General features: G+C 38.7%; 1 protein-coding gene across 7 annotated transcripts; it reads left to right on the forward strand.

Annotated features, from left to right (window-relative positions):
* Positions 1-5,627: 5,627 nt before the first annotated feature.
* On the forward strand, positions 5,628-12,216 carry LOC133906121 (ubiquitin-like-specific protease 1C). 7 transcript variants are annotated; one of them, XM_062347908.1, is made up of 14 exons: positions 5,628-6,001; positions 6,223-6,280; positions 6,721-6,812; positions 6,894-7,099; positions 7,853-7,898; positions 8,347-8,423; positions 8,521-8,550; positions 8,641-8,736; positions 9,276-9,378; positions 9,753-9,835; positions 10,282-10,404; positions 10,619-10,730; positions 10,884-10,991; positions 11,101-12,216. In XM_062347908.1, exons 1-14 carry the CDS (start codon positions 5,720-5,722, stop codon positions 11,818-11,820), a joined length of 2,136 nt encoding a protein of 711 aa, XP_062203892.1. In that variant the 5' UTR covers positions 5,628-5,719; the 3' UTR covers positions 11,821-12,216. The 7 variants fall into 7 exon arrangements, with proteins under 7 accessions (XP_062203892.1, XP_062203893.1, XP_062203894.1 ...); XM_062347909.1 differs by having other exon boundaries at positions 6,721-6,767; XM_062347911.1 differs by lacking the exon at positions 5,628-6,001 and adding an exon at positions 6,047-6,144.
* The last annotated feature ends 15,189 nt before the right edge of the window (positions 12,217-27,405 follow it).

Genomic DNA, 27,405 nt, shown 5'->3' on the forward strand with positions numbered 1-27,405 from the left:
TTGAACCTCTATATGCAGGGGCGGACACACTTAGGGTCATGGTGTACACCTAAAGTTTTATGCAAATTATATATATAGAGGTGCGTTGGTTTGTATACACAACATATAAAATAATTATCTTAGGAGGCATGTGAAATAACAATATGATACAATGTATTAGAGGTGTTGTTTCTACGCGCTCTCCATCTGATGTGACAATCTTGAATATAACAATATGATACACTGTAATAGATTACTTCCAATGAATAGTATGAGGTACCTTTAATAATCTGCCATGTAGGATTTTTACTGATATGTCAATAAATTAATAAGATAAGGTCCTAACCAATACAAGCTTATAGGGACTGCTAAATACTAAATGATATTTCTCCTGTCTCCTCCATGTGACCCAAAATCTCATGTGCCATAAGTGATCCCACTTTTCACGTGCTTAGTGGGTTGTGCACGGGCGTACTGCCCCCCGCGCACGTGAGCAAAGAAAGTCACGCTTAAAGCTGTCCAAATAAGTCGTGCCTACTCAGCCGGTTCGAGACTCGGCACTGTAGGCATGACTCAGACACGGCACAACCCAAGTTGAGCCGGACCGGACTGGCACGGCACGGCACGGTGTGCCAGCACAGCCCGACCAGGCTGAGGTGGGCTGGCATGGGCACAACACAGCACGCCGAGACTTGTCTAGGCATGACCGGCCCGCGAGGTACGACTCAGGCACGAGCATAGCATGCAAGAGCCATTGCGTATGGGGTCGGCCCGGCGGGGCATGGTCGGCATGGTTGCCCCGACCAGGCTGAGGTGGGCCAGCACAGGCACGGCTTAGCCCGGGCCGGCACGGGCACGACACGGCACGTCGGGGCCTGTCCGGGCACGACCGGCCTGGCACGACACGACCCGGCAAAAGCCGTTGCGCGTGGGGCTGGCCCGGCGGGGCATGGTCGGCATGGTTGGCCTGGCCAGGCTAGTGGAGGCATGGGCGGGTTGACAGGTTGAATGGGCATCCTCCGGCCCGTTTGACCCATTAACCCATTTATTTTGAATTTTGTAGCCGTTTTATGACCGTTTGGGTTTAAAAAATTGAAAAAAATTACAAAAATCATTATTTTTCAGCTATAAATAGATAATCACCATGCCCTTCCATTCCACACCAGCAACAACATTTGCTCTCTTATTTCCTCCTCTCATTCTTGTCTCAAAGTTCCTGAGAATTTACGGTAATTTAACAAAAATTTGAATTGTTGCCAAAAAATCCAAAAAATTCCCGCACCCTCATCTTGAAGTCTTGAAGAAATATTGGTGATTTTTTGAATCATTGTTCTTTCTTGTTTTTTCCATTGTTTGTTTGTTATTTAATTATTTCTAACTTCGAATATTTGAATTTTTTTAGTGCCATTCAACATTAACCATGGATGCCGATGGTTATGATATGTCCATCGATCATGATTTTTTTTTCAAGGACTCGAAGGGGACTATGGCTCTTTTGGTAGCAGTGTTGTAGGTGATGTTCTTGATGATGACCCTACATCATACATGCATCGTCAGGCTCTACAAGTGCACACATGTCAGCAAGCACCGGCTCTAAAAGATCAAGAGCCACTACTTCTGAAGTTTAGCAATACTTCAGAAAGATCTACAGAGAGGAAGATGTGGTAAATATCAGGTATGCTAAATGCTATATTTGCAAACATGAATTATCTGCAAAACCCTCATGTGAAACCGGACACTTGAAGAGGCACGCTACAACTTGCAAGCGATAGAGTGGAGTAGCCATGAAGCAGATAGTGCTGCAGTACAACCCCAACGGCTTTATTCGTCATAGGGAGTATGACTCCGTCAATGCTCGAAAAGAGCTATGACACTTCATTGCAAGAGCGGATCTATCACTCAATATCGGTGAGTCTGCTACATTTGAAAATTACATTAAGCCAGCTCATAATCCTAGATTCACGTATGTTTCTAGACAGATAACTAGTAGGGATATGGTAAAATAATACAATACATGTCGTAGCAAGTTTAAAGAAATATTACAAATATGTATATTTTTAGTTGCTTTGATATTGGACATATGGGCAGGTAGAATTAGAGAAGATTATCTTAGTATGGTGGCTCATTATGTTAATAATGATTGGAAACTAGAAAAGAGAATAATATATTTCCGGTTGATTGACAATGCGTATACCGATGAAAATATTACTGAAAAAATATCTCAAATAGTTGAAGACTTTGGTCTCACTAATAAAATATTTTCTATCACTTTAGATAATACCGCTGCAAACTCTAGAGCAATGGATATTCTTACTCTGTTGTTTAGTACATATGCTGAATCTTTCTTGTTACATTAATGTTGTGCTTATCATATTATCAATCTTATAGTAAAATCCGGTTTAAAGAGGTTGTCGCAATACCTAGACGATTTTTGTACTGCAATATCTTTTTGTGAACTTCTCTAACCAACGAATTGCAGCATATAAACAATATTGTGTTGTGGTGCTGCTATCAACGCCAGACTGCTTGGTCGATCCGGTGCCTGCTGCCGTTCTGTGTTGCTGGTGCTAGCCACCGCCTGTTGCTGCTGCTGTGCTATCGTTGGTGGTGCTGCTTCAGGGCTGGTCGACAATGCTGTGCTGCCGCCCAACTTGCTGATGCCCCGCTAGTGGGCTGTGGCCGCCAATGCCGTGCTCAGTGGTGATGGCTGGCCGCGGCAACGTGTCGGCGTCGTTTCTCTCACGTCGTCGCAGCGTCCCGGTGTCGTTGGGCTCCTCCCCTTGCCGATCTGTCTCTCCCTCCGGATCTGACCCGTGGGGAGCTCAGTGACTACCGGTGATGGGCGGTGCATGCGCATGGTGTCGGGGCGACGAGCTCTCACGAGGACAGTGGCTATGGCAATTGAGGTGAGACTTCTATGCAAGTGCTTAAGGGTGGGGAGTCGTGAGTGAAAGCTCAGCCCAACATTCTCAGACGGGGTGCTCGTTCTGCTGCGAAGAATAGGCGCAAGTCTGGTATGATTTCAGAGCCAAATCAAATTCCTAGATCAATACTATGATCCTAATACCCTCTTACTACACTATCAGCTTTCAGATTATGCCTCTAGCAATAAAAAAACATTTGACATTCCCCCTCTTTATGGGACAGAGGACAATCAACCCGATTTCTATATAATGAAATCATCACAATTGTATTCTTCGGTCTAAAATGCCATCACAATTGTATCCTTGGGTCTAAAATGCCATGACAACTATTTAGGGAGCATCGGCAGCGTGCTTTCGCCCAAATGTAGTTTATCGATGACTAAAACTGACTCACAGATCAAGACTTAACAAAACATCCAGCTAGCCAGCAATGAAATCGAACTATAAAACTTGACCAACAAAAAGCAACACCAAGATGAGAACCGCAAATTGAGGAGTCTAACTCCATGTTTTCACTTCCATGTTAGCCCTGAAGCTTTTATCCAAAATTACAATAAAGCGATCCATCATCTACAAAATATTGATTCTATCTACCAACTTGTTATGCCCTGAAAAAATTTGTTATTAAACAGAAGCAAGAGGAAGATATACAAACGAGGATGTATAATTTTCGACAAAGCTGGAGTGTAAACCAGAAGCACACCTCTGAATTGAATTAAAACATATATGCCCTTAAAGAAGAAAAAAGGATTGTTAATTTTGCTGCATTGTTGTTTGCGACTAATGTACTTCCTTATGATGTGTGCCACTGTTTTATGTAGATATCAAGAAAGAAGATGTCCTTGTCCACAGGCATCGAGAAACCAACAAATCAGTTCAAGCTTCTTTGAATTCAGCTGAACGTCCACCCAAAGGAAGCTACCCCTGAAGAAATCTTTGGGGGCGCTGAAAGAGATACCCAACCTGGTCCGTGCTGATTTTCTGAGAGCCTACAGTATGCTTACTCGCGATGATCGCCAGTTCTTGTCTCTTATGGTGTTGCCAAAGGACATGAGGAAGGAGTGACTGCTCATGGAAATCGGAAACAAGTGAGGATTTCAGTCGGGTAAGATGTCTTGTCGGCATCTCCTTATCGATAAGGCCTGTGAATTTGCTATTCATGAAAATCGGAAACAAGTGAGGATTACTATCGTCACCGGTAAGGTGTCCTATCGGCATCTCCTTTACCAATAAGACTTGTCGGCAGGAGACTATGCCGACAAAATTTACTGTTGGCAAGGTATATACTGACAAGGGTATTGTCAGTATCTCACCAACCGATAGTTGCCATCTTGGGATTTCGCTTACCGACATGTACTACTTATATAATTTTTTAAAAACAAATATTATTTTTACAATTTTCTATTATTTTAAAATATTCTTTTTGCCCTGCACAGCAACCGGAGGCATGCGTGACAATGTTGTCGAATGGTAGATCTATCGTTTATATTTACTTGTGTGATTTGTGATTTTTTTTACGACATATAGTTTGATGTAAGGTGAGAAAACAAATAAGTGCTGCTCATCTCATACACACGTTTCGCAAATTTGTGCATCCAATTTTCAGCCGTTTGTTTTTCCGGGGGCAAATGTGTAGCAGCACTGCAGCATTTGTTGCATCCGCTCAATTTGCAGTTTTTCTTTTTGCAACCGCAGAAGAGTACCATATATAATGGTCAAACAGAGCATTTCTTTGACATATCCAGTTTTAAATAACCTTTTCGAGCACTTTTGTGCCATTCTTAAAGTAGCACGTCCAGTCATGATAAAATTGGCATGGGGTTTGGAGTTCAATGAGCTACTCCATCTGCAAATCACAAAGCCTTCTAATTATTTAAACAATGGAGTTTTCTTTTTCTTCTTCAATTTCATTGGCCCAATTTGCCCGTAGGTTTCCGTGTATTCAATAACATCCGGCCTCTTCCGGTTTTGTCTGGAAAAGGGAGAGGTGTCACACGAACGTTTTGAATTTAGTTCAAATTTGGGCAAAATCCTAAGAATTCGACGACGAGTTTAATTTTTTTTATTTAGTTTAAAATCCCCTCCTAAGAATTCAATAATGACCACTTATTCATAGACTGGACGAGACCAACTTGTATCGCACATTCAACATGTCTGATAGATCTATTGGACAAGGCATGATGAATGATCACCGGCCCATATGGCCTACCAATACGCATCCTGCAAGGGAATCTTCCTTCCTGTGTAAGCTAAGCCTTGCTGAGCAATTAGCGACAAACTCTCTCATTTTCTTCGCTCCAACTTCTTGGTTTTCACTTAACTTTCCGGTGGAATTTGCTCACCAGAGTTTGAGTCCTAGACTCATGCAGGTGCTCATATTTTTTGGATTAAATCCTTAGAGGAATATTTATGCAAATATGAATGTGTTAAGGCGCTATTTGGTTCTCGTTTTAGGAGGCTACCCTTAGTAAATTTGGTTTCCGTTTAGATGAAAGCCAAAATTTGGTGTACTTTGGAAATTTTGGTTGGTTAAATTTTTCTATAACAAAGTTAGGTAAGATTTTTGGCAAGATTTTAATACCTAAAATAGCCACTCTGATTTTTTATCATCTAAATTTTTGACTCCAACTCAAATCAAATACTACTCAAATTATCCTAATTTTAATATGATCATATTTAACTTACCTTATGTGGCATAAACCAAACAGCCCTTTTGATCAAACCCTCCACAAAGATATCCCTCCTCGCCCCCTCTCTCTCTCGCTCTCGCTCCACCCCGGTCGCCAGCGCGCGGAGGCGGCCGATCGGCGGCGGCGATGGCTTCGGGCCGCAGCCGGATCAAGATCAACTGGGAGGAGGTGTTCGGGGGCGGTCCCCGCGCCTCCTCCCCTGACCGCGTGGAGGTCTGCTTCTCCCCCTCGCCATCTGCACCGCCCGCCGGCCGGGCGGCGGCGCCGAAGGGGAAGGGGAGGCTGGAGGCGGCCCGCCGCCCGCAGCCTAGGTTCGAAAGGCTGCGCAGAGACCGCGGCGCGGGCGAGCGCGGCCGCCGCGCGCTGCTGGAGCTCGAGCCCCGCCCCGGGACCGGCGCGGCCGCAAAGGTTCGCTTCGCCCGTGTGGTCGTGTGTGATCGAACGTTTGAACTGGACTGTTTGATCGCGCTTGAGATGATCTGAGCTTGTTTAGAGGTAGTTGGTTCTGGGGAATGCTAGTGTGCGATTGTTGCGCGGTCGGTGTTTCTCCGGTGTGTTTTGTTCCCCACTTTTTCTCCGGCTTACACTGTGTGGGTTATTCAGAGAACCGGTGCTCGTTTTGTTTGTAGGCTGCCGATGGTTTCGGATGCGATGCTGGTTCCGCTGCCAGCAATGTTTACGAGTGGGGTAAGATTTTCACACTTGTACTCCACCAGTGGCAAGAGAAGGATCGGAAAACTTTGCGCTCTTGAGATTATTTAATGAATTTATCGAGGGAAATGAGTGTTGTTCATGTGGGGTACCAATCAGAATAAAATGACCATTGATTCCGCTGCAATTTATTTGTTATTGCAAACATTATTTCTTTTAGATTCTTATGCAATTTGGTTTCCTTTTGGGAAGGATATAAGCATTACTCGAAACAAAGAAAATGGAAACTATTTCTTAAGTGAAGGGTGCATGCAAATACAAGATGAGTAGGAGACACACTGCACTACTTTAGAACAAATGGATAATGACTGCAAGGATAGGCATTTTCTGTTGACTTTCAATATTGTATTTTCTCAATGTATAGGGTGAATTCTTATTCACTGTGACCAATGTGCTATGTGCCACTGTGTTTGTAGGTGATGTAGATGAGCAGGGGGAACATGTGTCACGTAAATTTTGTGGTGTAAAGTCATCTCCCGTTCAATGTAGAAAGAAGAATTATGGACATGTATCTTGTAGTGTTTTCTTTTTTCCTTTTAAATTGATAGCTATCTCTTGGAAATTAGAATGAGAGAATTTTTTAATGCAGCTAGGTATGAAGAATGGAAGAAGCCTAAGGAATGTTGGAGTCGGACAAAGGAAACCTATATCAGTGGATAAAATGTACTCAAGCAAACCATGTTCTACAACTTTATCTGGGCACCAACAGAGAGTCCATGCCATTGATCCAGAGGAGGCTGATGATGAAAAGTGTCAGCAGAGTGAAAACCACAGGTTCAACTATTTTCCTAAGAGGTATGCATCCTTTTTTGCTAAACTGTTTACAACCTTGTGCTTTGTGTTCCCTTTCTAACTTGAGATAGGTTCCCCTTGTTACAAAATTGCAATAATTTTCCTGTGCATTATGTACAACTATTACACTTAACTCCTAGTAGGCTTGCTTTTTTTTTTCTTCTTCTTGTGTTTCACAATTACAGTGCCAATAATTACTTAATTTTCTTATCTGCAAATTTTTAGAAACCACAGTTTTAAAATATTGATTTCAATCCTTGGTAATGCTGGTGGAGTTCTAAAGAGAGGAATCTTAAGATCATTCCTCTTCAATCTAAATCATGACAGTAAAAGTCTATCGCTTTAATTGATGTAGAGTTCATACATCCCTGTTTTGTGTTTCACAAGGTCATTCTTGTGAGCTTTTCAGGAATGAAAATTCCTTTTCCAGTTTTCCTATGCTTCTTTAACTCCGGTACAGTGTGTTTACCCCCCCCCCCCCCCCCCGACTTCACATTTTGTATACAGGTGCAGTATTTGAACCGGTATTCACTACTTTGTTACACCTGTTTGGCATGGGTTAATGGAAACGTTCCATTATGTGGAAATTGGAAATTTGTATTCTTGGAAAATTCTCTATTTCAATTGTTTTGTAAGAAGCATTTCATATTATGCACATATGGTCATATCTCTTGACATGTATTACATCTCATTGTGTATTACTTTGTTCAATTTCAAAATACCGATCCACAGTTCCTTTGCAATTCTTGTATGCAGGAGGAAGGAACAGCATAAGGATTCATCTCCTCCTTATTCTCAGAAGGTGAGTATGCTGATAATCATCTATAACAAGAAAATAATAATTATCCATGTTTTCTTGTAGCTTAAATTTAGCTGCATAATATTCATTTTGGGCCAAGAGCTAAATGTGCAAAAAAAATGTTTGTTAGACCTAACAGTTGTAAGAGAAGTAGAGAACACAGTAGTGAAGCTGTGTACCATCAAGGACATTCCCTTGCACTGTTGATGGCTTGATTGCAGTGTAGACAAAGGGTGTTTGGATCCTTTTCCTAATCAGCAAGCATAGGGAGTACCGGAGTAGCATGCATGTTTGGTTACCTTGACTAACCTTGCATTTGGACAAGCAAGGATTTCCTTGCTTTGGTGGGAGCCAAATTGGCTTACTCTACTAACAAAGTTTTTCTTACCCAACATTGCCCTCTAGAAAGGTAAATTTGATCTTACATGTAATAAAATGTGCTGTCTATAAGGTTGAAGATGTGGTTCTCTTGGATGATGAAGATATGCAACCTGAGGAACAATTGGAGTGTGGGATTCCTGGCAAACAGTAAGCTTATCTCTAATTATATATGTTCATCGTGGGATATTGTGAGCTAGTTTTTATTTATTTATTTATGTTTCAAGCGAACCTATTCTGTTTTCAGGAATGAGTCAAAGATCTACTACCCATCAAGGTGAATATTGTACATTCTTTCTGAAGATCATGAATTCATGGTACTGAGTTTACATTTTATTTCTGTTGTGAACTCTATGTATGTGAACAGAGATGATCCTGAAGCTGTGGAGCTCACTAGCTCAGATATTACATGTCTTGACCCTGGAGAGTATTTGTCTTCACCTGTGATAAACTACTACATCCAGTGAGAATATCTCTCTATTTTTAAGTTCTAACTGTGTTTTTCTACTCTTTATGATATGAGGTATTTACCTTTTTTTTTTCCTGAGCCTGCTTGTGTGTGTCACTTATCTTCAAAACAAATAGGAAGTAGTCAGTACTGGATTTGTTGTCGGACTATTTAGGTGTTAATGTTCACAGTTTTACTGCTGCTTGACATTGAAATGTCTTGGACGTCATCAAGCTATTTACTATGATCTGTATTCTCGAAAAAAATCCTATTAAAAAAAAAACTTGACCCAAGGGGAGAGACATCCCGAAGGTATTGCATTAAGGTCGAGAAAAAACCCCGAAAGCCGGCTACAACCTGCACGCTATCGCTGAGCGACCGTGCCACGACCACGGGGAACACACAGCGAGGAGCCTTCTACTGTGAATAATTAAACAATCTATTAGCAGGGAGAAGTATTAAAGCTGTTTCAATCTAGCACTTCTGGATTCTGATTATGTTGCACTTTGTATTAATGTGGTTTGTTAATTCTTCATTTGCCTTTGCTGTGGCAGGTACATCAAAAGGACCAAATTGCCTAAAGAAGATTGCAGAGACAAATTCCACATATTTAACACATATTTTTATAGCAAGCTTGAAGAAGCTTTGTTCAGGACGGTACGATATTTTATGTCATGAAGTTGTTGGTCATACCTTTTCTATCCGAGACCTTGTATATCATTATTTGCCACCCTGTGAGAAAATTGGTCGGCTTTAGGGTTAGGGACCACATTGAAAATTATTATTTTTTATTATTTTGAAAATCGACTGTATTTCAATATACAGTTCATCTCCAGTGGCGCTAACTTCTATCATGTGCTAGTGACCTAAGCCTGCTATTACTATGTTGTAGATGCTTTCTCTTAATATTTACTGTTTTTTTAATATAATATATACCCTTTTGTTATGTGTTTGTTCCTTATGTTTTGTATTATCTTCACATTATAATGTTAGATTGGAATATTAACGTTTTGTTAGTTTTTTTGTTGTAGGGTGATTTCTTGAAGTTGAGAAGATGGTGGAAAGGTGTCAATATATTTCATAGAGCATACATAATCTTGCCAATCCATGGGATGTAAGTTGTTACTGAAATAAGAAATCTTAAAATATTGGCTTCTACTTCTTGAAGGCAAACTACTATTACTCATATCGATGGAATATAATCTTTTCAACGGTGCATGTAATGTGACTTTAAAACTTATCTTATTGATCAATTTATTCTCAACACTTGGATAAGTTTGTCCCTGTATGATACTTATAGTTTGTTAGCGTAGCTTCATGCTTCATCTGGATCTGTGACTGAAAATTCCTAGGATGCATCAATTCGAATTGTACAAGCTTTGGAATGTGGCCCATGCGATTCATAGTATTCTACTTCTCTTTGCATTGTTGTTAACCCCTTTTTATTACCTTAAGGATTTCGTATTAGTTTATTCTAAATATGATAGGAACATCATGTCTTCCGTGCTGTATGTTGTCTACCGTAAACTTTATGAATGTCTCTTTATATTGTTAAATCAGGGCACACTGGAGCTTGATAATCATTTGCATTCCTGCAAAAGAGAGTAATTCAGGACCAATCATACTTCATCTGGATTCCCTTGGGATGCATCCCAGTGCTAAGACCTTTAACACAGTTGTGCGGTGAGTAACCAATCTCAACTACAATATTGAACTATATTTTTTTCTTGCAATTCAGAATTGAGTTGTTCTAGAATGTGATTGGGAAAATACCGTTAAATGTTACACACCTATATATTTCGTTATTATGTGGCAGACTCACTTGTTGCTGATTTTTAGTTCAAGTGGCCTACTGACCTCTGTAATAACTCTGATGGCCTCACTATACATGTTGCAGATACCTTGAAGCAGAATGGTGCCATTTAAAGAAAAATCCTCCTCCCGACACATCAATTTCAGAGTCAATATGGGAGGATCTTCCGAGGAATATTCATACAGAAAAAGTTCAGGTACATACAATTTATTTTGCCAAGTAACAGTCTATGAAATGTTACAAACTTTCGAAGCAGTTGTGCTGCTTTGTTTTAAATAATTGTTCTGACTGCGGTTACTTAGTACATTTTACTCTTATACTGATATCACAAAATTGTTGCAACAACCAGGTTCCACAGCAGAATAATGCGTACGATTGTGGTATCTTCATGCTTTATTATATCGAACGGTTTATCAGAGAGGCACCAGAAAGGCTAACAAGAGATAAACTTGACATGGTTAGTGGCGCCGTCTCTTTTCTGTACCTGTTCAGTTCTTGTAATGCTTTGTGTTTATTTTTGAGAGTGTTTGGGAGATTTCAATACTGAATTTATATCGGTTACACAGTTTGGTCACAGTTGGTTCAATTCTGAAGATGCTTCTGAGCTAAGACTGAGAATACGAGCACTACTGCTGGAAGAATTTGAAAGTGCCAGGCTGGACGATGCTATGTTAGACACAGCTACATCTGATGTCTCTGATATAGAAGATAGCATGAAAGGTGGAGAATTAGAAGCAGTTACACCTTCTGACAATTCAGAAATGATTGTAGAGTGTGTAGAGTTTGGAGAGAGTGGCAAGAATAATGGAGGCTTCAAGGTTGCAGCCGCAGAAGAAGCAAGCAGAGAGTCTGGAGGCACTGGCAAGAATAATAAAGACATCAAGGTTGCAGCATCAGAAGAAGCAAGTGGGGAGTCTGGATACACTGGTAAGAGTAATGAAGGCATTACAGTGGTTGCAGCATCAGACAAAGCACCTACTAGCAGCTCTAGACGTGATGAAAAGACCGTAAACTGTCTTCTATCAGAAGCAGCTACATCTTGTGACAGCGTAGAAGATGAAGAAGATAGTGTAAAAGCAGACTCTGACAGCTCAAAAACTGAAGAAGAAGAGTTTGAAATTTTATCACCAGAAAGATCGAAGAACAATGAGGGGACCATAAATAGCACGCGATATCCAGATGTAGTTTGTGACAGCTGCGACAGTGATGACACGGACGAGGTGAAGATCATAAACGTGTGGAACCCAAAAACTTACCGGCAAAATTGTTGGATTAGTTTGACATGAGTAGCCATGCCCAGTACATCTGTTGCATTCTCAGGAAGATGGGAAATGACCGACAGATGTTAATACACTATTTTGAGGTGCCCATTATTTCGACAATGGAGAGGTAAATCAAAAGCTTAAAAGTGCATTGCGAGGTGACGCATGATCTGCTCCCCTCGCTCTCCTGCTCTTGCTCCTGTTATCAGTTTTTTTGGTAGGAAGACCATGGGCATTGGCGTGAGAAATGTACAGTGTATAGGTTAAGCATATAGAGAATGTCCTAGTTGTGGAGTTAGACCTTTGGACCCTGCAAGTGGTGCACATTGCTTTATGAGATAAGCTATTGAAATACTAACATGTTTCAGGTGCTATGTGATATGCATGGCAATAGCATATTTCTTTTCTTCATTTGGCTAACCATATATGCTCCAATACGTATCTTTGTTCTCTTCTAGTTTGATGCCATTTCTTTTTGCCTTGAGGCTTACTTGTGAAGCTGTTTGGATGGCATCTTAAATGTCTAGATGCTTGTGGATGGCTTGATGACCAGTAGTCAATACTCAACAGCTCAGCATTGTTGCTTGTTACGCTACCATATCATTACGACCTTGCTACATTTTAGCTCAATCTCTTCTGTGATGTGACATAGTTGTAATTCTCAAATGAACGTTAGATGATTTCACGATGCATCATGCATGGGACTCCAAGCAATGCTGTGTTTTGAACCATGATGTCAGCAAAACAAGGCATGAACTACTGTTGTCATTCTTGCACTCCAGAAGAAAACGGCCAATCTCTCGCCGGCGTCGCCGTCAAATCTTTTCCGGTTGCTTTGATCCTAAACTCCAATGGCATTTTGCATCCATTTTTTTTTGTTTAAATCACAAAACTATATATCGGAAATGTGATCGCCAACGGCATCAAGACTCGACCGCCGCGGCAGCTGTTACTGGACGATCATCCAAAGAAGTTTATCCAAGAGCTTTTGGCCAACGTTTGTTTCTTCTAATCCACATGAATAAACAAAGACTCCCTTTTATTATATGAAAAAGAAACATTTCTGGGAAAGAAAGAAAGATCGAAAAGGTCGCACAAGTGGGTTACCGGGAACTAGCTGTTCGTCGACGATCGAGTTTTTTGTGAAATAATTAAGCTGCTTAACTGAGCCACACGCAATGTTAATCAACGCAAGTGAAGGTTTGTTTATGGGATAATTGCCCTATATCGCTGTGCAAGTCTCATTCTTGGCGCCTCGCAGGCTGGAGAAAAGATTACAAGAACACGTCGCCGCCTTGCTGACATATCATGATCACGGCGATCATGCCGGAGACAAGAACACGCATGCAAGATAGATGATAGTGCTCACGACGGTGGCATGTATAGGTTATCTATCAAAAACAGTATAATTACCATCTACAAGATATATCAGTTACTACAAAATAAATACCATATTGTAACTATATAACAATTATAAAACTTCATCAAAATATAGTCTTCATGGATCTTATTTTGTTAAGCGTATTTTTTTTTCTAATGATATGCTTCAAACGGATCGAAAATCGAATTTTTGGTTCTAGAGATATTCCATTTTAATGATTCGAATTAACAAAAAGAATCTCTGTTGCATACTCTGGTAGGTGGAATTTGATATGTATGTGACATCAGCGGTTTGACTCTCTTGATTTGTTGACTCATGGAAGGCTTAGCTGGCTCGATCGACCGTAGTGGCGCAACACAAGTCTGTTCTGCGCCTAGGCGCAGAATAGACTTAACGTGTGTGTGTGTATATATATATATATATATATTAATTATATGCTTAGATGCACTGTAGTTTATTATTGCGTCACCCTCCAGTTACTACATGTTAGTTACTACAAATATATATGGTCGTAACTACAAATATATATGGTCGTAACTCGGTATCTTCTCTAGTCGTAATTATGTATTTTTTTGTCATGTGATTGTAACTTGTTCACCTCTCCACACACCTCCAGTTATGATTTCAAAAGCAGTATAGTTATGATCTACAAGATAGATCAATTACTACAAATATAAATGATTGTAACTCAGTACCTTCTCTAGTCGTAATTATGTACTTTTTATCATGTGATCGTAACTTGTTCACCTCTACGCATGCCTCCAGTTACGATGACAAAAGCAGTATAGTTACGACTTACAAGATATGTTAGTTACTACAAATATATATGGTTATAACTCGGTAACTAATCTAGTCATAATTATATACTTTCTATCATGTGATCGTAACTCAACTATCTGTGCCGTCATAGATGGCTATTTTTTCTTAGTAGTAACTTGAGGGTGGTGTAAAGGTAATGCAATTGCGCTTAGGTGCAAGTTGTAACTGTAGTATAGCACAAATCATAACTGGGATGTCTACCATGTTGTAATTGGATCAAAAAGGAAAAAAAAGCTCCCCGCTGCTCACACCAAGACATCAACCCAAATAACGCTACACAGAGCGCACACACGACCACATACCGCTCACTCCCGTGCGTACGTCTTCGCTCTAGCTCCAAGACGAAGAGCAACAGATCAGCCAGCAACACCTCCCTCGCTGTTCTGCTCATCACGATGCTGTTGGCGGCCACCCGCGACGCCTTCTCAAGGGCAGACCCTATCGCTGCCTGCAACTGCGTCAAGACCACCATCTGGGGCTTCCCAGCCATCAACTTCACCCGTGTAGCTGCAGTGGCGCAGCGCAGGTCTATTCTACGCCTAGGAGTAGAATAGACTTGTCGTGTGTGTGTATACACACACGATAGCGCTATTTTACACCTAGGGTGTAGAATGACACCCAAGCCCCCATCCTACGCCAACCAGCCACCCCTCCCTAATTTCTCGTGGTTTTGAATTGACCATAAGAGCATCTCTAGTCGATCCCTGATGGCGCTATGCCAACCCCCACCAGCGCTATTTGAGCGGCTAAATGGTGTCACACCAACCCCATCAGCGTCAATTTCTCGTGCCCAGGAATTCATACACCAGATCGGTAGCTTCCAAGAGAAGGAGCTCAAATGACAGATAGGATCTGCTAACTTGGCAAGCAATTGTGATATAGCGTAGTCAGTCACGTCAGCAAATAATAGGGGCTGAAGCATGTAAGTATGACACGTGAACCCATCTTGTTAGATTTATTCACGGTAACAGAAGTGTAGTTTTGTGATAAAGTGATGCAAAATAAGTATGGTTTTATGAAATAGGAGGGGAAAATGTAGTTTTGTGATAATTAAATAAAAAGAAGTGTAGTTTTATGATAAAATGATGCAAAATAAGTGTGATTTTGTGAAATATGAGAGGAAAAGTGTAGTTTTGTGATAGTTAAACCAAAAGAAGTGAGAGGAATATAGCCTGGAATATATTCGTCTGCTGATGGAACCACATGAAGCCAACGCGAAGCCACGTGAAATTGTCTGCTTGTGTTCATTTCTACTAGTTGTCTTCATCTGCATGCGTGTCTCCAATTATTGGTGTTATATATATATATATATATATATATATATATAACATATATATATATATATATATATATATATATATATATACATACATATATATATATATATATATATATATATATATATATATACATACATATATATATATATATATATATACATACATATATATATATATATATATATATATATATATATATATATATATATATATATCTTCTGCATAGGTCTTCCATGCCTAAATTATTGATACCACCTTATCAATTCCAATTATATAAGTTACCAAAATGATAAAGGAGATACTAGTATTAGATCCATAAACTATAAGTCAAGAGCTTTGGACGATTTAGAGTATGTAATATCACAATAAGATACTGAAGATAATAGGCGGCATAGTATATGTGAATTTATGGAAAAATAGATTTAGAAACCGAAATAAATTATTATGAGAAAAATTAAAACAAATATCCATATAATATGCGTACATCATGACAAATGAATTGTCAATACTAAGAGATAAAATACTTTATTTCTATAGAGAATTATCAAGGTTAAGAAAGTTAAAAAGAGATGAGGTAATTTTACGAAGTTCAGAAATTAAGAAAGATACAAACAAACTTACTCAAGAAAAGATAGAAGATGCCGATGATAAAAGTAAGCAAATAATTAATAATAAATTTATAGTTAAAGATGAGCAGTGAGATATAAATGATAAATTATTACTACAAAGTTATGAAGAGGAAGATGAATTAATTAATGAAATATATAATAAAGCTGATACTTATGATGCCTCAGAACAATATAATGATTTTATAGACTCCCTAAATATTGCAGGATTGTACAATCTAGATAACTTAATGGAAGTACACATAGGAAAAGAAAAGAGGAGAATATATGGTGAAGGTTTGGTAAAAAATGAAGGAGAAATGGAGAGGCCATCTAGAGTATCTAGAAAATTGCTTCTAGAGAAAGAAGACTATCCATATAATTATATCCCAAAGCAATATACATACATGGGTTCTAAGAGAAGAGAATATGAAAAGACTGTAAAGCTTCAAAATCACAAGAGTGACGGTGCAATACTAAATCTAGCTGCACATGATTCTATTGATTGGCCAAATATCATAAGTATAGTTTGATAGTTCAGAAATATATACAAAATCAACATAATATAGGAAATAAAGTAGAAGACATGATAACTTATTTAGAAACATTTTTTGGAGAGTTAGCGAAGGTTTTATAGGAGCAATGGGTAGAAAATAACCCTAATCTTTATGAAGAGTTAAAAAGGGCAGGTAACAATCTAAATAATTTTGCAAATATAATATCAAACATTATAATAGCAGAAGATCTAGAATTAGGTTATTCTACATTAAAAAAGAAAGGCTAAGAGAAATTGACATTAACAAACTGGAAAGGAATAAAATAATTCTAGTAACATTATTTATATAATGCTACTACTGCAAAACAAGATTATAACAAGGGAGTAGTTGAACGTTATTTTAATAAATTACTTGATCCCTTAGGAAACATGATATTTGAAGACTGTAAAAAAGAAACTGAAGGGGCAGTCATCAATATATCTCAAGCCATAATTTTTGTATTCAAAGAGCTGAAGAAAATATGCACAAATATACAAGTACAAAGATCCATAAAACACTCGGATTATATTTTTTGCAATAAAATAGTCAAAATACCAGTAACCTATAGAGAAGAAAGACACAAGAATAGAAGATATCATATACCTCAACAAAAGGGTAATAATAATGATAAAACTAAGAAAAGATATTTTCTAAGAAGATCAGATAATAAAGCTCTATTTTTGCATAAGAGGAATGCAAGATGTTATAATCCTAGAATTTTTTTTTATAAGACATGTAGATGTTTCATATGTAATTCACCTAACTACCTAAGTAGGACTTGTCCTAATAAAGACCAGAAAAGATATTCTAGCAAATATGGAGAACAAGAACGATTTTTAATAATAGATAGTGTAAATAAAAATATATTAGTTTGCGGTGATAAAATTAAAGACGATGAGTCAATATATTAAATCATAGAAACTGATGAGATTGAAAACAACAAAGCTGACTATGAGTCAAGTAATGATGAAATGGATTTAGTATACGAATTAGTGGGATTAACAATAAAAATGATGGATCAAACAAGTTGTGATCATGATTGGATTAGAGGAAAGGGGGATTATAATATACAATGTGGTTTTTTTTATATACTACCTAAGTCAAGAAAATAGAGCTACATGTAGCATATGTCCAAAACAAGCATGCTCTAAATGTTCGAAAGCAAAAATAGCAAAGATGGAGAAAAGAACTAGATTTAGAACTAGATGAAAGAATAATATCCAGTAAAGTAAGAATCTTAGAAAATAGAGTAAATAAATTAGAAGTAGAATTAGAGGATCTAGAAACGAAAATTGATAATATATGTTTAAACGAAGATAAGTTCATGGAAAATACCGAATGTCTGGAGCAAACTATAGCATTAAAAGATAGTAAAGATGACAAGATAGTTCATTTAAAAGATGCTATAACAAACTTTGAAAATAAATATATAGTTAAGTTACCATTTAAAGAAATATTAGGAATAAGAATTCCAATGAAGATAAAATTAAGACCAAACATCACATATAAAATATTGGCATTAGTAGACATGAGATAAAAAAATATTATTCATGATACATACTTTGTAAGATGCCCCAAAATAGTACATACGATAGATGATGATAAAGCACAAACATCAACTGATATGTCAGGAATGAGAAATATCCATAATCACTTAGCACATAATATTCAGATATTTATAAATGGCACAAAATAAATAATAGATGACATTACAATACGAGACCTATATATGATAAATGATGATATGATAATTAGATTAAGATTTTTATAATGTTATTTACAAACCACAATCATATATGAACAAATATCACATTTATTCCAGACCAAGACAGTGTTCCATATATCTCAGAAGTACGAAAGCGCGGTGGAACATAACAAATTACCAATCTAGATCTTGAATATAATATAGACAATGAACTCCCTGAAAAACATAAAGAAAATAAGCTTAATACAAGTATAGAAGAATACTACATAGTAAATTCTTGTGTAGAATGCATAGGGTTACAATCATTTGCACAAAATTGGTACATACATAAAATCTAAAAAGGATATAGGGAAGATTATACAAAGATTGGAGGATATCCAAACAATTGGAGATATACCAACGAAACATTTGGATAAAAGCTCTATTGTATGTAAGATAAACATAATAAATCCAGATTATATAATTAAAACATGTCCTTTAGAAGCCACTCCAAAGGATATAGAAGAATTTAAAATGCATATGAAGAGTTATTAAAATTAGAGGTAATAAGAGAAAGTAGAAGTTCACATAGGTCAACAATATTTATAGTAAGAAAACATTCTGAAATACTAAGACATAAATTAAGGATGGTGATAAATTACAAAAGGCTAAATGATAATATTGTGGATGATACATATAACATTCCAAATAAACAAGAATGGATTAATAGGATACAAGGTAGCAAATATTTTTCAAAATTTGATTTGAAAGCTAGGTTTTGGCAAGTTAAGATGGCATTAGAATCTATAGAATGGACAACATTCACATGTCCACAAGGATATTTTGAATGGCTTGTAATGCCTTTAGGCTTAAAAAAATGCACCTGCATTGTTTCATAAGAAAATACAAAATATTTTTAATGAAAACCAAGAGTTTATATTAGTCTATATAGGTGATCTGTTAATATTATCAAAATTTTATAAATAACTTATTTCTCATTTTGAAATATTTATTTAGAAAGGTAGAACAAAACAGGTTGATATTATCTAAAAATAAAATAGAAATTTGTAAAGAAAAAAAATAATTTTCATGGACATGAGATTGGAGAAGGTAAAATATATCTACAAGAGCATATTGCAAAGAAAATTTTACAATTCCTTGATGTCATGAATGGTAAAAAAATCTATAACAATTTTTAGGAATCGTAAATACACACATACATACATAAATGTGTTATTCTACACTTAGGGTTGAGTAGCTCCCCTGGTGTAGAATAAGTGTATCTATCCTGGGTGTAAAATAACAGCCCTGTATGTACACACACTGAGCAATCTACAATGTCCTAGAGTTGTTTATTTCCTGGAGGTTAATTTCTTAGCACCTCTTCTGTTTCTAAGCCATCTTTGTGTAAGCAGTGAGGCACATGCATGACGGCTTACTCGATGGCTGGTGGCTTCTGTCTAGTATCCCCTCTTCTGATGCTTGAAGCCTCCTTTTATAGCCACGCGAGAAGACCTTTCCTCCCTTATTTAATTTGGTTTAGGTACTTAGGTAGTAGCCAGGAATCTCATAGCTTGGAATGTATTCGTCTGCCGATATAACCACGTGAAGCCAACGTAAAATCACGTGAAGTTGTCTGCTTTTATTCACTTCTGCTAGTTGTCTTCATCTACATGCGTGTCTCCAATTATTGGTGTCTTCAGATATATCTTCTTCTGCATGGGTCTTCTGCGCCAAAATATATACTAGTGTTTGTGTTATATATATATTCTATATGTATGTTCAACTCCCACGCATGCTGCGCACATGCACTCCCCATGGGTTAAATGCATCCCGTGAGCCAACTCTCACCACTCCATGCATGGTCAAAGGTTGGTCAAAGGAATCCCACCATCCCACTTCCTCCTCAATCTAATTTTTGAAACATTTTTCTCCTAAACCGTAACTTCAATTGATGAACAGTTTGAAGCATCTTACTTTAAAAATATGCTTAACAAAACTAGATCCATTATGGATATGTTTTGACAAACTTTGAAACAATTGCAACCATATAATCATTGTAACTACATGTTGCAACTATATGCATACAACGGTTACAAATATATACATAGCGAGATTGTAACTGAACTGTCCAGGTTGAATGATTGTAACTAATTGCGATTATATTGCAATCGGCAATGTTGTAACTATATTGTTCAGCATGTTATAACTAGGGTGTCTACCATATTGTAACTAGACCACACTCGACAATACATGTCGTAACTAGATTGTTTATCGTGTTATAACTCAAGTGTTCACTATGTTGTAACTAGAGTGTCTACCATGTTATAATTAGTACTCACTTAACATTGTTGCGACCATATTACAATTGGTAATATTGTAACTATATTGTTCAACATATTGTAACTAGAGTGCCTACTATGTTGTAACTAGACCACACTCGACAATACATGTCGTAAATAGATTATCTACTATGTTGTAACTTGAGTGTTCACCATGTTATAATTAGAGTGTTTACCATATTGTAATTAGTACTCACTCAATATTGTTGCGACCATGTTGCTATCGGCAATGTGTAACTATATCATTCAGCATGTTGTAACTAGAGTGTCTACCATGTTGTAACTAGTCCATACTCGACAATGCATGGCATAACTAGATTATCTACGATATTGTAACTAGAGTGTTCACCATGTTGTAACTATATTACGATCATAAAACTTCACTAAAATATAGCCTTCATGAATTTCATTTTGTTAAGCACATTTTTTTAGCAATATGCTTCAAACGGATCAAAAATCGGATATATGGTTATAGAGATATTACATTTTTACAATTTCCTGCATGCATGCATGCTTTCTCTAGTGGGTGGGTTTGAATGTGTACGTGGCATCAGTAGATTGGCTCCTATAGTTTGTTGGCTCACATGAGGTGGGATTCTGGTCATTGACTAGCTTGTGCGCAACGCGAGTCCATTCTGTCACGTCCCTAAATGTCAATTACGTAATTAAGCATTTATAATCATCATAACGTTATGTTTATGCATGTTCGTTTGATAATTTGAGTTTTAAACATGTTCAAAATACTTGAAGTTAGCCTATAGCTCTTTAGAAGACCCTAAATACTTTGGAGAGAAGGAGAAAAGAAAGAAGAATGAAAAAGGGGAAAAGTTAGAAAATTTCAGCAAAAGAACCATTCTCATGGTCTGACCAGGTCTCACCGCGGTCTGGCCACCAGGGAACATCCATGTGGGCTTCCCATGTGGGTATCCCGTGGTCCGATCGATGCCCCTCGCGGTCTAATCGCTAGAGCGCAACAGAGGTGTCCCTTAAGTGGTCGATCGGTCTCTCTCTCCCTCCCTCTCTCATTTCACTCTCTCACTCTCTCCCTCCCCAAACCCTAGAGAGAGAAGGTGATATCCGCTCAACGTGTTCGACGACCAGAGATCAATGGTGGGAACTCTCACGAGCTCCACGAAGGACTTCCCCGAGCTTCCTCTCCCCCTCCCCGTCGAAAAGGTTTCCTTGCTGTTTCTTCCTTCGCGAGGTCATTCACCCTCCGGGAGTCCAATCGGTGGATCGAAACTTCCCTGGAGGATTCCGATCTAATACAAAGTTCCTCTATACTGAGGTAAACATCCTCCTACCATTTTCCAGTCATTTTGATTTTCGCCTGAAAGCCCTAGGAAAGCTAAGTCTAGATCTCATTTTGGGAGTTTTACATGTTCGGACCATGCATTTCATCCAAATGACCACGTAAAATATTCCCCTAGTCTTGTGGAGTACTTTGGTACCCTTTGTCACCGAAGGATTCACCGAAGTCCTCGCCGACGATCCCGCAAGGGTGCTGCCGGCAGGTTCTGGCGGTCTAATCGCCACTAGGGTTGGTCTGACCGCCAGACGACGGTCTGGCCACTGACATACCATCGGTATGACCGTCAGAGGCTAAAACCTTTTGCACACCATCAGTCTGACCACCATTTCCATGTCGGTATGACCGCCAGCCATTTAATGTTGTATGTACTTAGGTTACCTTGGCTGGGGTTTCAAACTTTGAAATCCTAATCTTTTGGCGATCTTTTGCAAATGTTTTCGAAACATGACACTCTATTACTACCCAAGAATGCATCATTTACATATTTTTTTTCATCGTTCATTTGTTTATACAATGCATTCTTGATTCGTTTAGAGAACGTCGTGCTGACGGTCCAAGCGAGTGAGGGTGATGCTAAGCAACCTAGGTTTTGTGAGTGTTGTGCAGACAGTGCCAGGCAACCGCTAGAGTAGCAATGAAAGTATCTAAGCATATTGCACCCTTTTGGTTGAATTAAATGGAGTCTAAATTGATAAGTCATTGCTTAGGTATGTTTGCATGTTTAGCGAGTTGTTGTCGGGCTTATATGGGTAGAACCTATGTTGATTGCATTACCTCTACCTTAAGTTATTGATCATCCATATCCTTACAACCTTGATAATATTGTTGATGTCTAACTTAAGAGTTATTCGAAATACTTAGTAATGCATAGGTTCTTGGTAGAAGTTGTGCGATGGTTCAACTATTGTTCATGAGCTTAGGGCTTACTTATTGTTCATAATTACAATGATAAAGATGTGGGATATATGAGATGTGAGAATGAGGCGAGATGTGGGCGGTGTTAGAGGTATGTCAAGAGTGGAACCCGGATGCCGTAGACCGCTTGTATCATTTAAGCATCGTCCGTCGGTGACGTTGGTTTAGAACTTTTCACACAACCACATATTCGGATAATGGATGAATGAGCTGTATCATACACCGTACTAACGTTTGCCTTGCGGCCCTATGACACGTAAGAAAAATAAAGGAGAAACAAGGTAGCGGGGAGCTGGAGGTGTCAGAGACATGCTCGCGGTAACCCCAGTGCCATAGGGGTATGTGCAAGTGGGTAGTTCCGGGTATGGTAAAGGTTGTCTTGGGGGCTAAGAGGATGGACCCGAGTCGTGTGGGTAAAGTTGTACCCCCTGGAGGGTGTAAGAACAATTCGAATTGTCATGCTCTCGGTTATGAGCATACTTCTGTCCATCCACATCGGTCGTAGAGTTTCTAAATTTGGGGATATGGCATGGTATGTCGGGTTTAGTTGTTGAGGATTATTGATTACATGAGATGATTCCTTTTACATTTATGTACAGGTTGATATTGCAGGGTAGATGTGACTTGAGTTAAGTATAGATACTCACACATAGATGTTAGGTTGCTTACGCATATGAATTTACTTAACCATATGGTCTACTTCTTGCTAATGACTTAAATACATAATCCTTAGAGTCAAGTTATTATATGTACTCATTATGGATTAAGTTTTACGAGTAACTTGGTACTCACGCTACTCTTTCAGGTTCCACAGGTGAGAAGGAGCTCGTGTTTGGCTACTTTACGTCCGCCGATGTCAGTGACGAGTAGTGCAAGCTACTCATGTGACATGCTTTTGGGTGGAGTATAAGGGCATATGACTTCACCTAGCTTTTGGTGTTAGTAGGTGTTACCTTTCCGTTGCGTAGTTTCTTTAATCTTTTATTGTAAATTGTTGTAAATGATGATATTCTAATGTTTGTAATATAATTTCAATTACTCGCTCATTCAGCTTTGTTGTGATATTATATGTTGAAAATGCATGTGTTCTGATCTTAGACACACAATACGTACCGAGACTACCAGGATGGAATTCCTATTAATCATCGTGATCGTGATTAAGAAAATGATCATCGTGATGATTAATTAGAATACTATCTGGACTGTTCCTCTCTCTCTCTCTCTCTCTCTCTCACACACACACACACACACACACACACACACACATATATATATATATATATATATATATATATATATATATATATATATTATGTGCCTAGCGTAACGTAATTCACCTTTGCGTACACCTCCAGCTACGATCCTAAAAGTAGTATAGTTACGATCCATAAGATATGTTAGTTACTATAAATTTATATGGTCATAACTCGGATACATTTTTTAGTCGTAATTATGTACTTTTTGTTCTATGATCGTAACTTATTCACCTCTCGCACAATAAACTATCAGTTATAACTAAGAAAATTATCGGTTACAACTAAGAAAATAGACAGTTACGACGTCAAAGATAGTTAAATTACAATCACATGATAAAAGGTATATAATTACGACTAAAGAAGATATACACGTTACGACTATATATATTTTTGTAACTAGTCTATCCTGTGAATCACAACTATACTATTTTTAGGATCGGAACTAAGGGTGTGCGTAGAGACGAATAAGTTATGATCACATGACAAAAAGTATATAATTACAATTAAAGAAGGTATCTGAGTTACAACTATATATATTTGTAATACCTGACATATCTTATGAATCGCAACTATACTACTTTAGGATCGTAACTGGGGGTGTGCGCAGAGGTGAACGACGTTGTGCCTAGACATATAGATATACATCATGTTATCACAACTATATTTGTAGTTCATTGTTCCTCCACCTCTCAAATACAGCTTAAAAAATTGTCAAATATAATCTGTTAGGTATAGTTGATACTTCCTCAATCGTCCCTGTCTCCCAAAACACAGCAACTCCAAGTAATGTAGGTGGTTATTGGTTAATGGCTGATGTACCAATGTGCTTTGGAGATGGCTATACATGGAGCCTACATGTTCTCACTAGAACTGGAAACAACCATCAGCACTGCAGTTGTACCATTGCCCTCTACATCGTTGGTCCAAAAATGGCCTCGACAGCGGGCTCCACGTGGCCATGAACATCTCTTGCGATCGAGCAAGCTCAGAAAACCGAAAGCTGGCTGGCAATATATTTTGTCGGTAGGTACAATGAACCTAGGCCAACAAACGTGTATGCGCCTCTTCAAGCATCATGCTCTTGTGTCGTTGCTGCTGACGACGACGATGGCGGTTCTTGACTTCTTGTAGTGTTAAGCACGACATTGAAATTCTGGTACAGGGTGACGTTTACGGAGAGTCACACTTTGTACTGCTATGGGCATCACTGTCAGTCAAGTTTCTTGGAATACCATACTCAAGTTTGTAATCCAATTAGAGATGCTTAATTTGTAAATCAATCTTGTTCGTCACAACTTCTATTTGTGAAGAATTGCACTAATGGGAGGCAATTTCCGCTTCTCAGATCAATATCACCTTCTAGTACTTATAAATTGCTATACGACCCTGTCGTTTGGTAGCACTTCAGCTTTTCCAATGGATAAGCAAAAGCTGTTAAAAAAAAGTACGTATATAACACGATGTACATTAAAGGTTCATAGCTGGGAATTTTTTTTCCTATTTTGCAAAATTAAAGTATTCCCTAGCGAGAACCAAGCCAGTTTGGGTATTTAGTAAAGGTGGTTGTACACTCTGCCTATTATGAATTAAAAAAATCAGGTTTGGTCTTTATGTATCTCAGGTTTGCTCGATATCGGCAATTATGTGTCTATGGTGACTTCATCAATCTTCGAGCTTTGCATCTTCGATCTTTAAGAGGTGTTGTGTGAGTGCATGCGTGTAGTGATGTGAGTATGTACGTGAGTATACGTGTTGTATCGGCATTTAATTTTTTTGAAGTATTCCCTATGAAGTTCGAATAAGCGTAATTCTTGCTTTCTGAATATAGATTAGATCTTCTTCAACGGTTTCCCCTCGTAAGTCTCGTTCCCTCTGCGAAGAGATTTTCGTTCCCTTCAGCACTCCAACGATTTCCCTTCACAGTTTTTTTCATGAAGGGATTCTCTCTCACATTCCCATCACCGCATGATTCTCTCTACTTTTTCTTTACAAATCCTTTCCAAGGAAAGCCGTTGGAGATAAGAGAAATAAAGAGTATAAAAATAGGGAGAGGAATCAGAAAGGGAACAAAATGAAATGAATATGGTTGAAGATGATCTTATTATATGCCTAAAAAATATAGATCATTAGATATTATAGTAATTCACTAGAACGAAATTGATAAGACCATCTCTAAGGGGTTCCTATCGCGGTACCTGTTCCCTTCGCGATGGGAAAGAGACCACGAAGGGAACAAAATCGGCGCTCCAACAGCTTCGCGTCAGGGGCCTGTGCGGGACGGGAGAGGAAAGAGGTTACCAGCGGCGCAAAACTCTCTTCTATCCCTTCGCACATATGACGAGTGGACTATGGGCTCGCACGCTCGGGCAGAAGAGGCGGAAGCGAGGGTCGACGGTGATCGTGTCGAGTAGAGCATTCGAGAGCAGAGCGCAGCGCCACCGAGCCGCCTCCTCGCCGTCCTCTCTAGCCATCGCCTGCTCAGGATCCACGACGAGCCGCACATGACCTCATCCTCGACCCCTCCCTCGAGCCAAGCCGACCCATAGTTACCGTGTCGGCCGCACCTTGAGCTCTGCCGCCTCAATGTCGACCCGTTGCCACGGGCCATCCCCACTCAATCCAGAGCCACGATGAGCTCTATCGTGCTTCACTAAAGCTCTCCGACCTCTCCTCTCCCTCCTTCCCTCACCTTAGCGTGCCACCGCTGTTGTCACAGATTGCCGCTGCCACCATCGCTGTCGGCGAGCTAGCTCGCCAGCGTGCATGTCACCGTCAACCACCCAGACAGGTTCACCTCGTCGCGCTGGTCCTGTTGGTACCCTTCCCCGGCTGAGCCCCGCCATTGCTCGGCTCCGGTGAGCCAATCAAAGGCTAATCAAACTAGCTGACCCACCCTCCAATTTTGACTAAGGTCCAATTTTGACCCGGTCAAGTGGATCTTCGGACCCACCTGCATGTGTAGAGTTAGATAGTGCTGTGTAAAAAAGAATATTAGAAGTTATACGAAAATGATAGAATATTAGAAGAATGTTGGGGAAGAGAATAATGTTAGAGTGCAAAAATCTGAATGAGAAGGGATCCAGATTACATCTAGATTACAAAGGAACATACTTTTTTATCTTATAATCTAGGTATGAGATAATTTTAGAAATTAGTACACCACATTAGAGAAATATTAGTGATTTTTCTTAGTTTTTTTAATATTTTGAGATATTAAAAATTACTAGAAGTTATAAAAGTAGTATCTTTTGAGGAATTTTAGTTTAAATTCTACATAAGATTTTTAGTGAATCTAGTTAAAATAAGTTGCTTATGAATTATACAACATGTATAAAAATCGACATATTTTTTTGCTTTTTTAAGCTCTTAGGACTTGTTCATCGTGCTGAACGTGGAATGAACCTGAACAGTACTGTTCATCTTGGGTGGTATATGTGCGAGCACCTCAGGTTCATGGCATTTTGACATGCTCCGTTCGA

This window comes from Phragmites australis, chromosome 23 (genome assembly GCF_958298935.1).
Source record: "Phragmites australis chromosome 23, lpPhrAust1.1, whole genome shotgun sequence".
In the NCBI taxonomy this organism is placed as follows: domain Eukaryota; kingdom Viridiplantae; phylum Streptophyta; class Magnoliopsida; order Poales; family Poaceae; genus Phragmites; species Phragmites australis.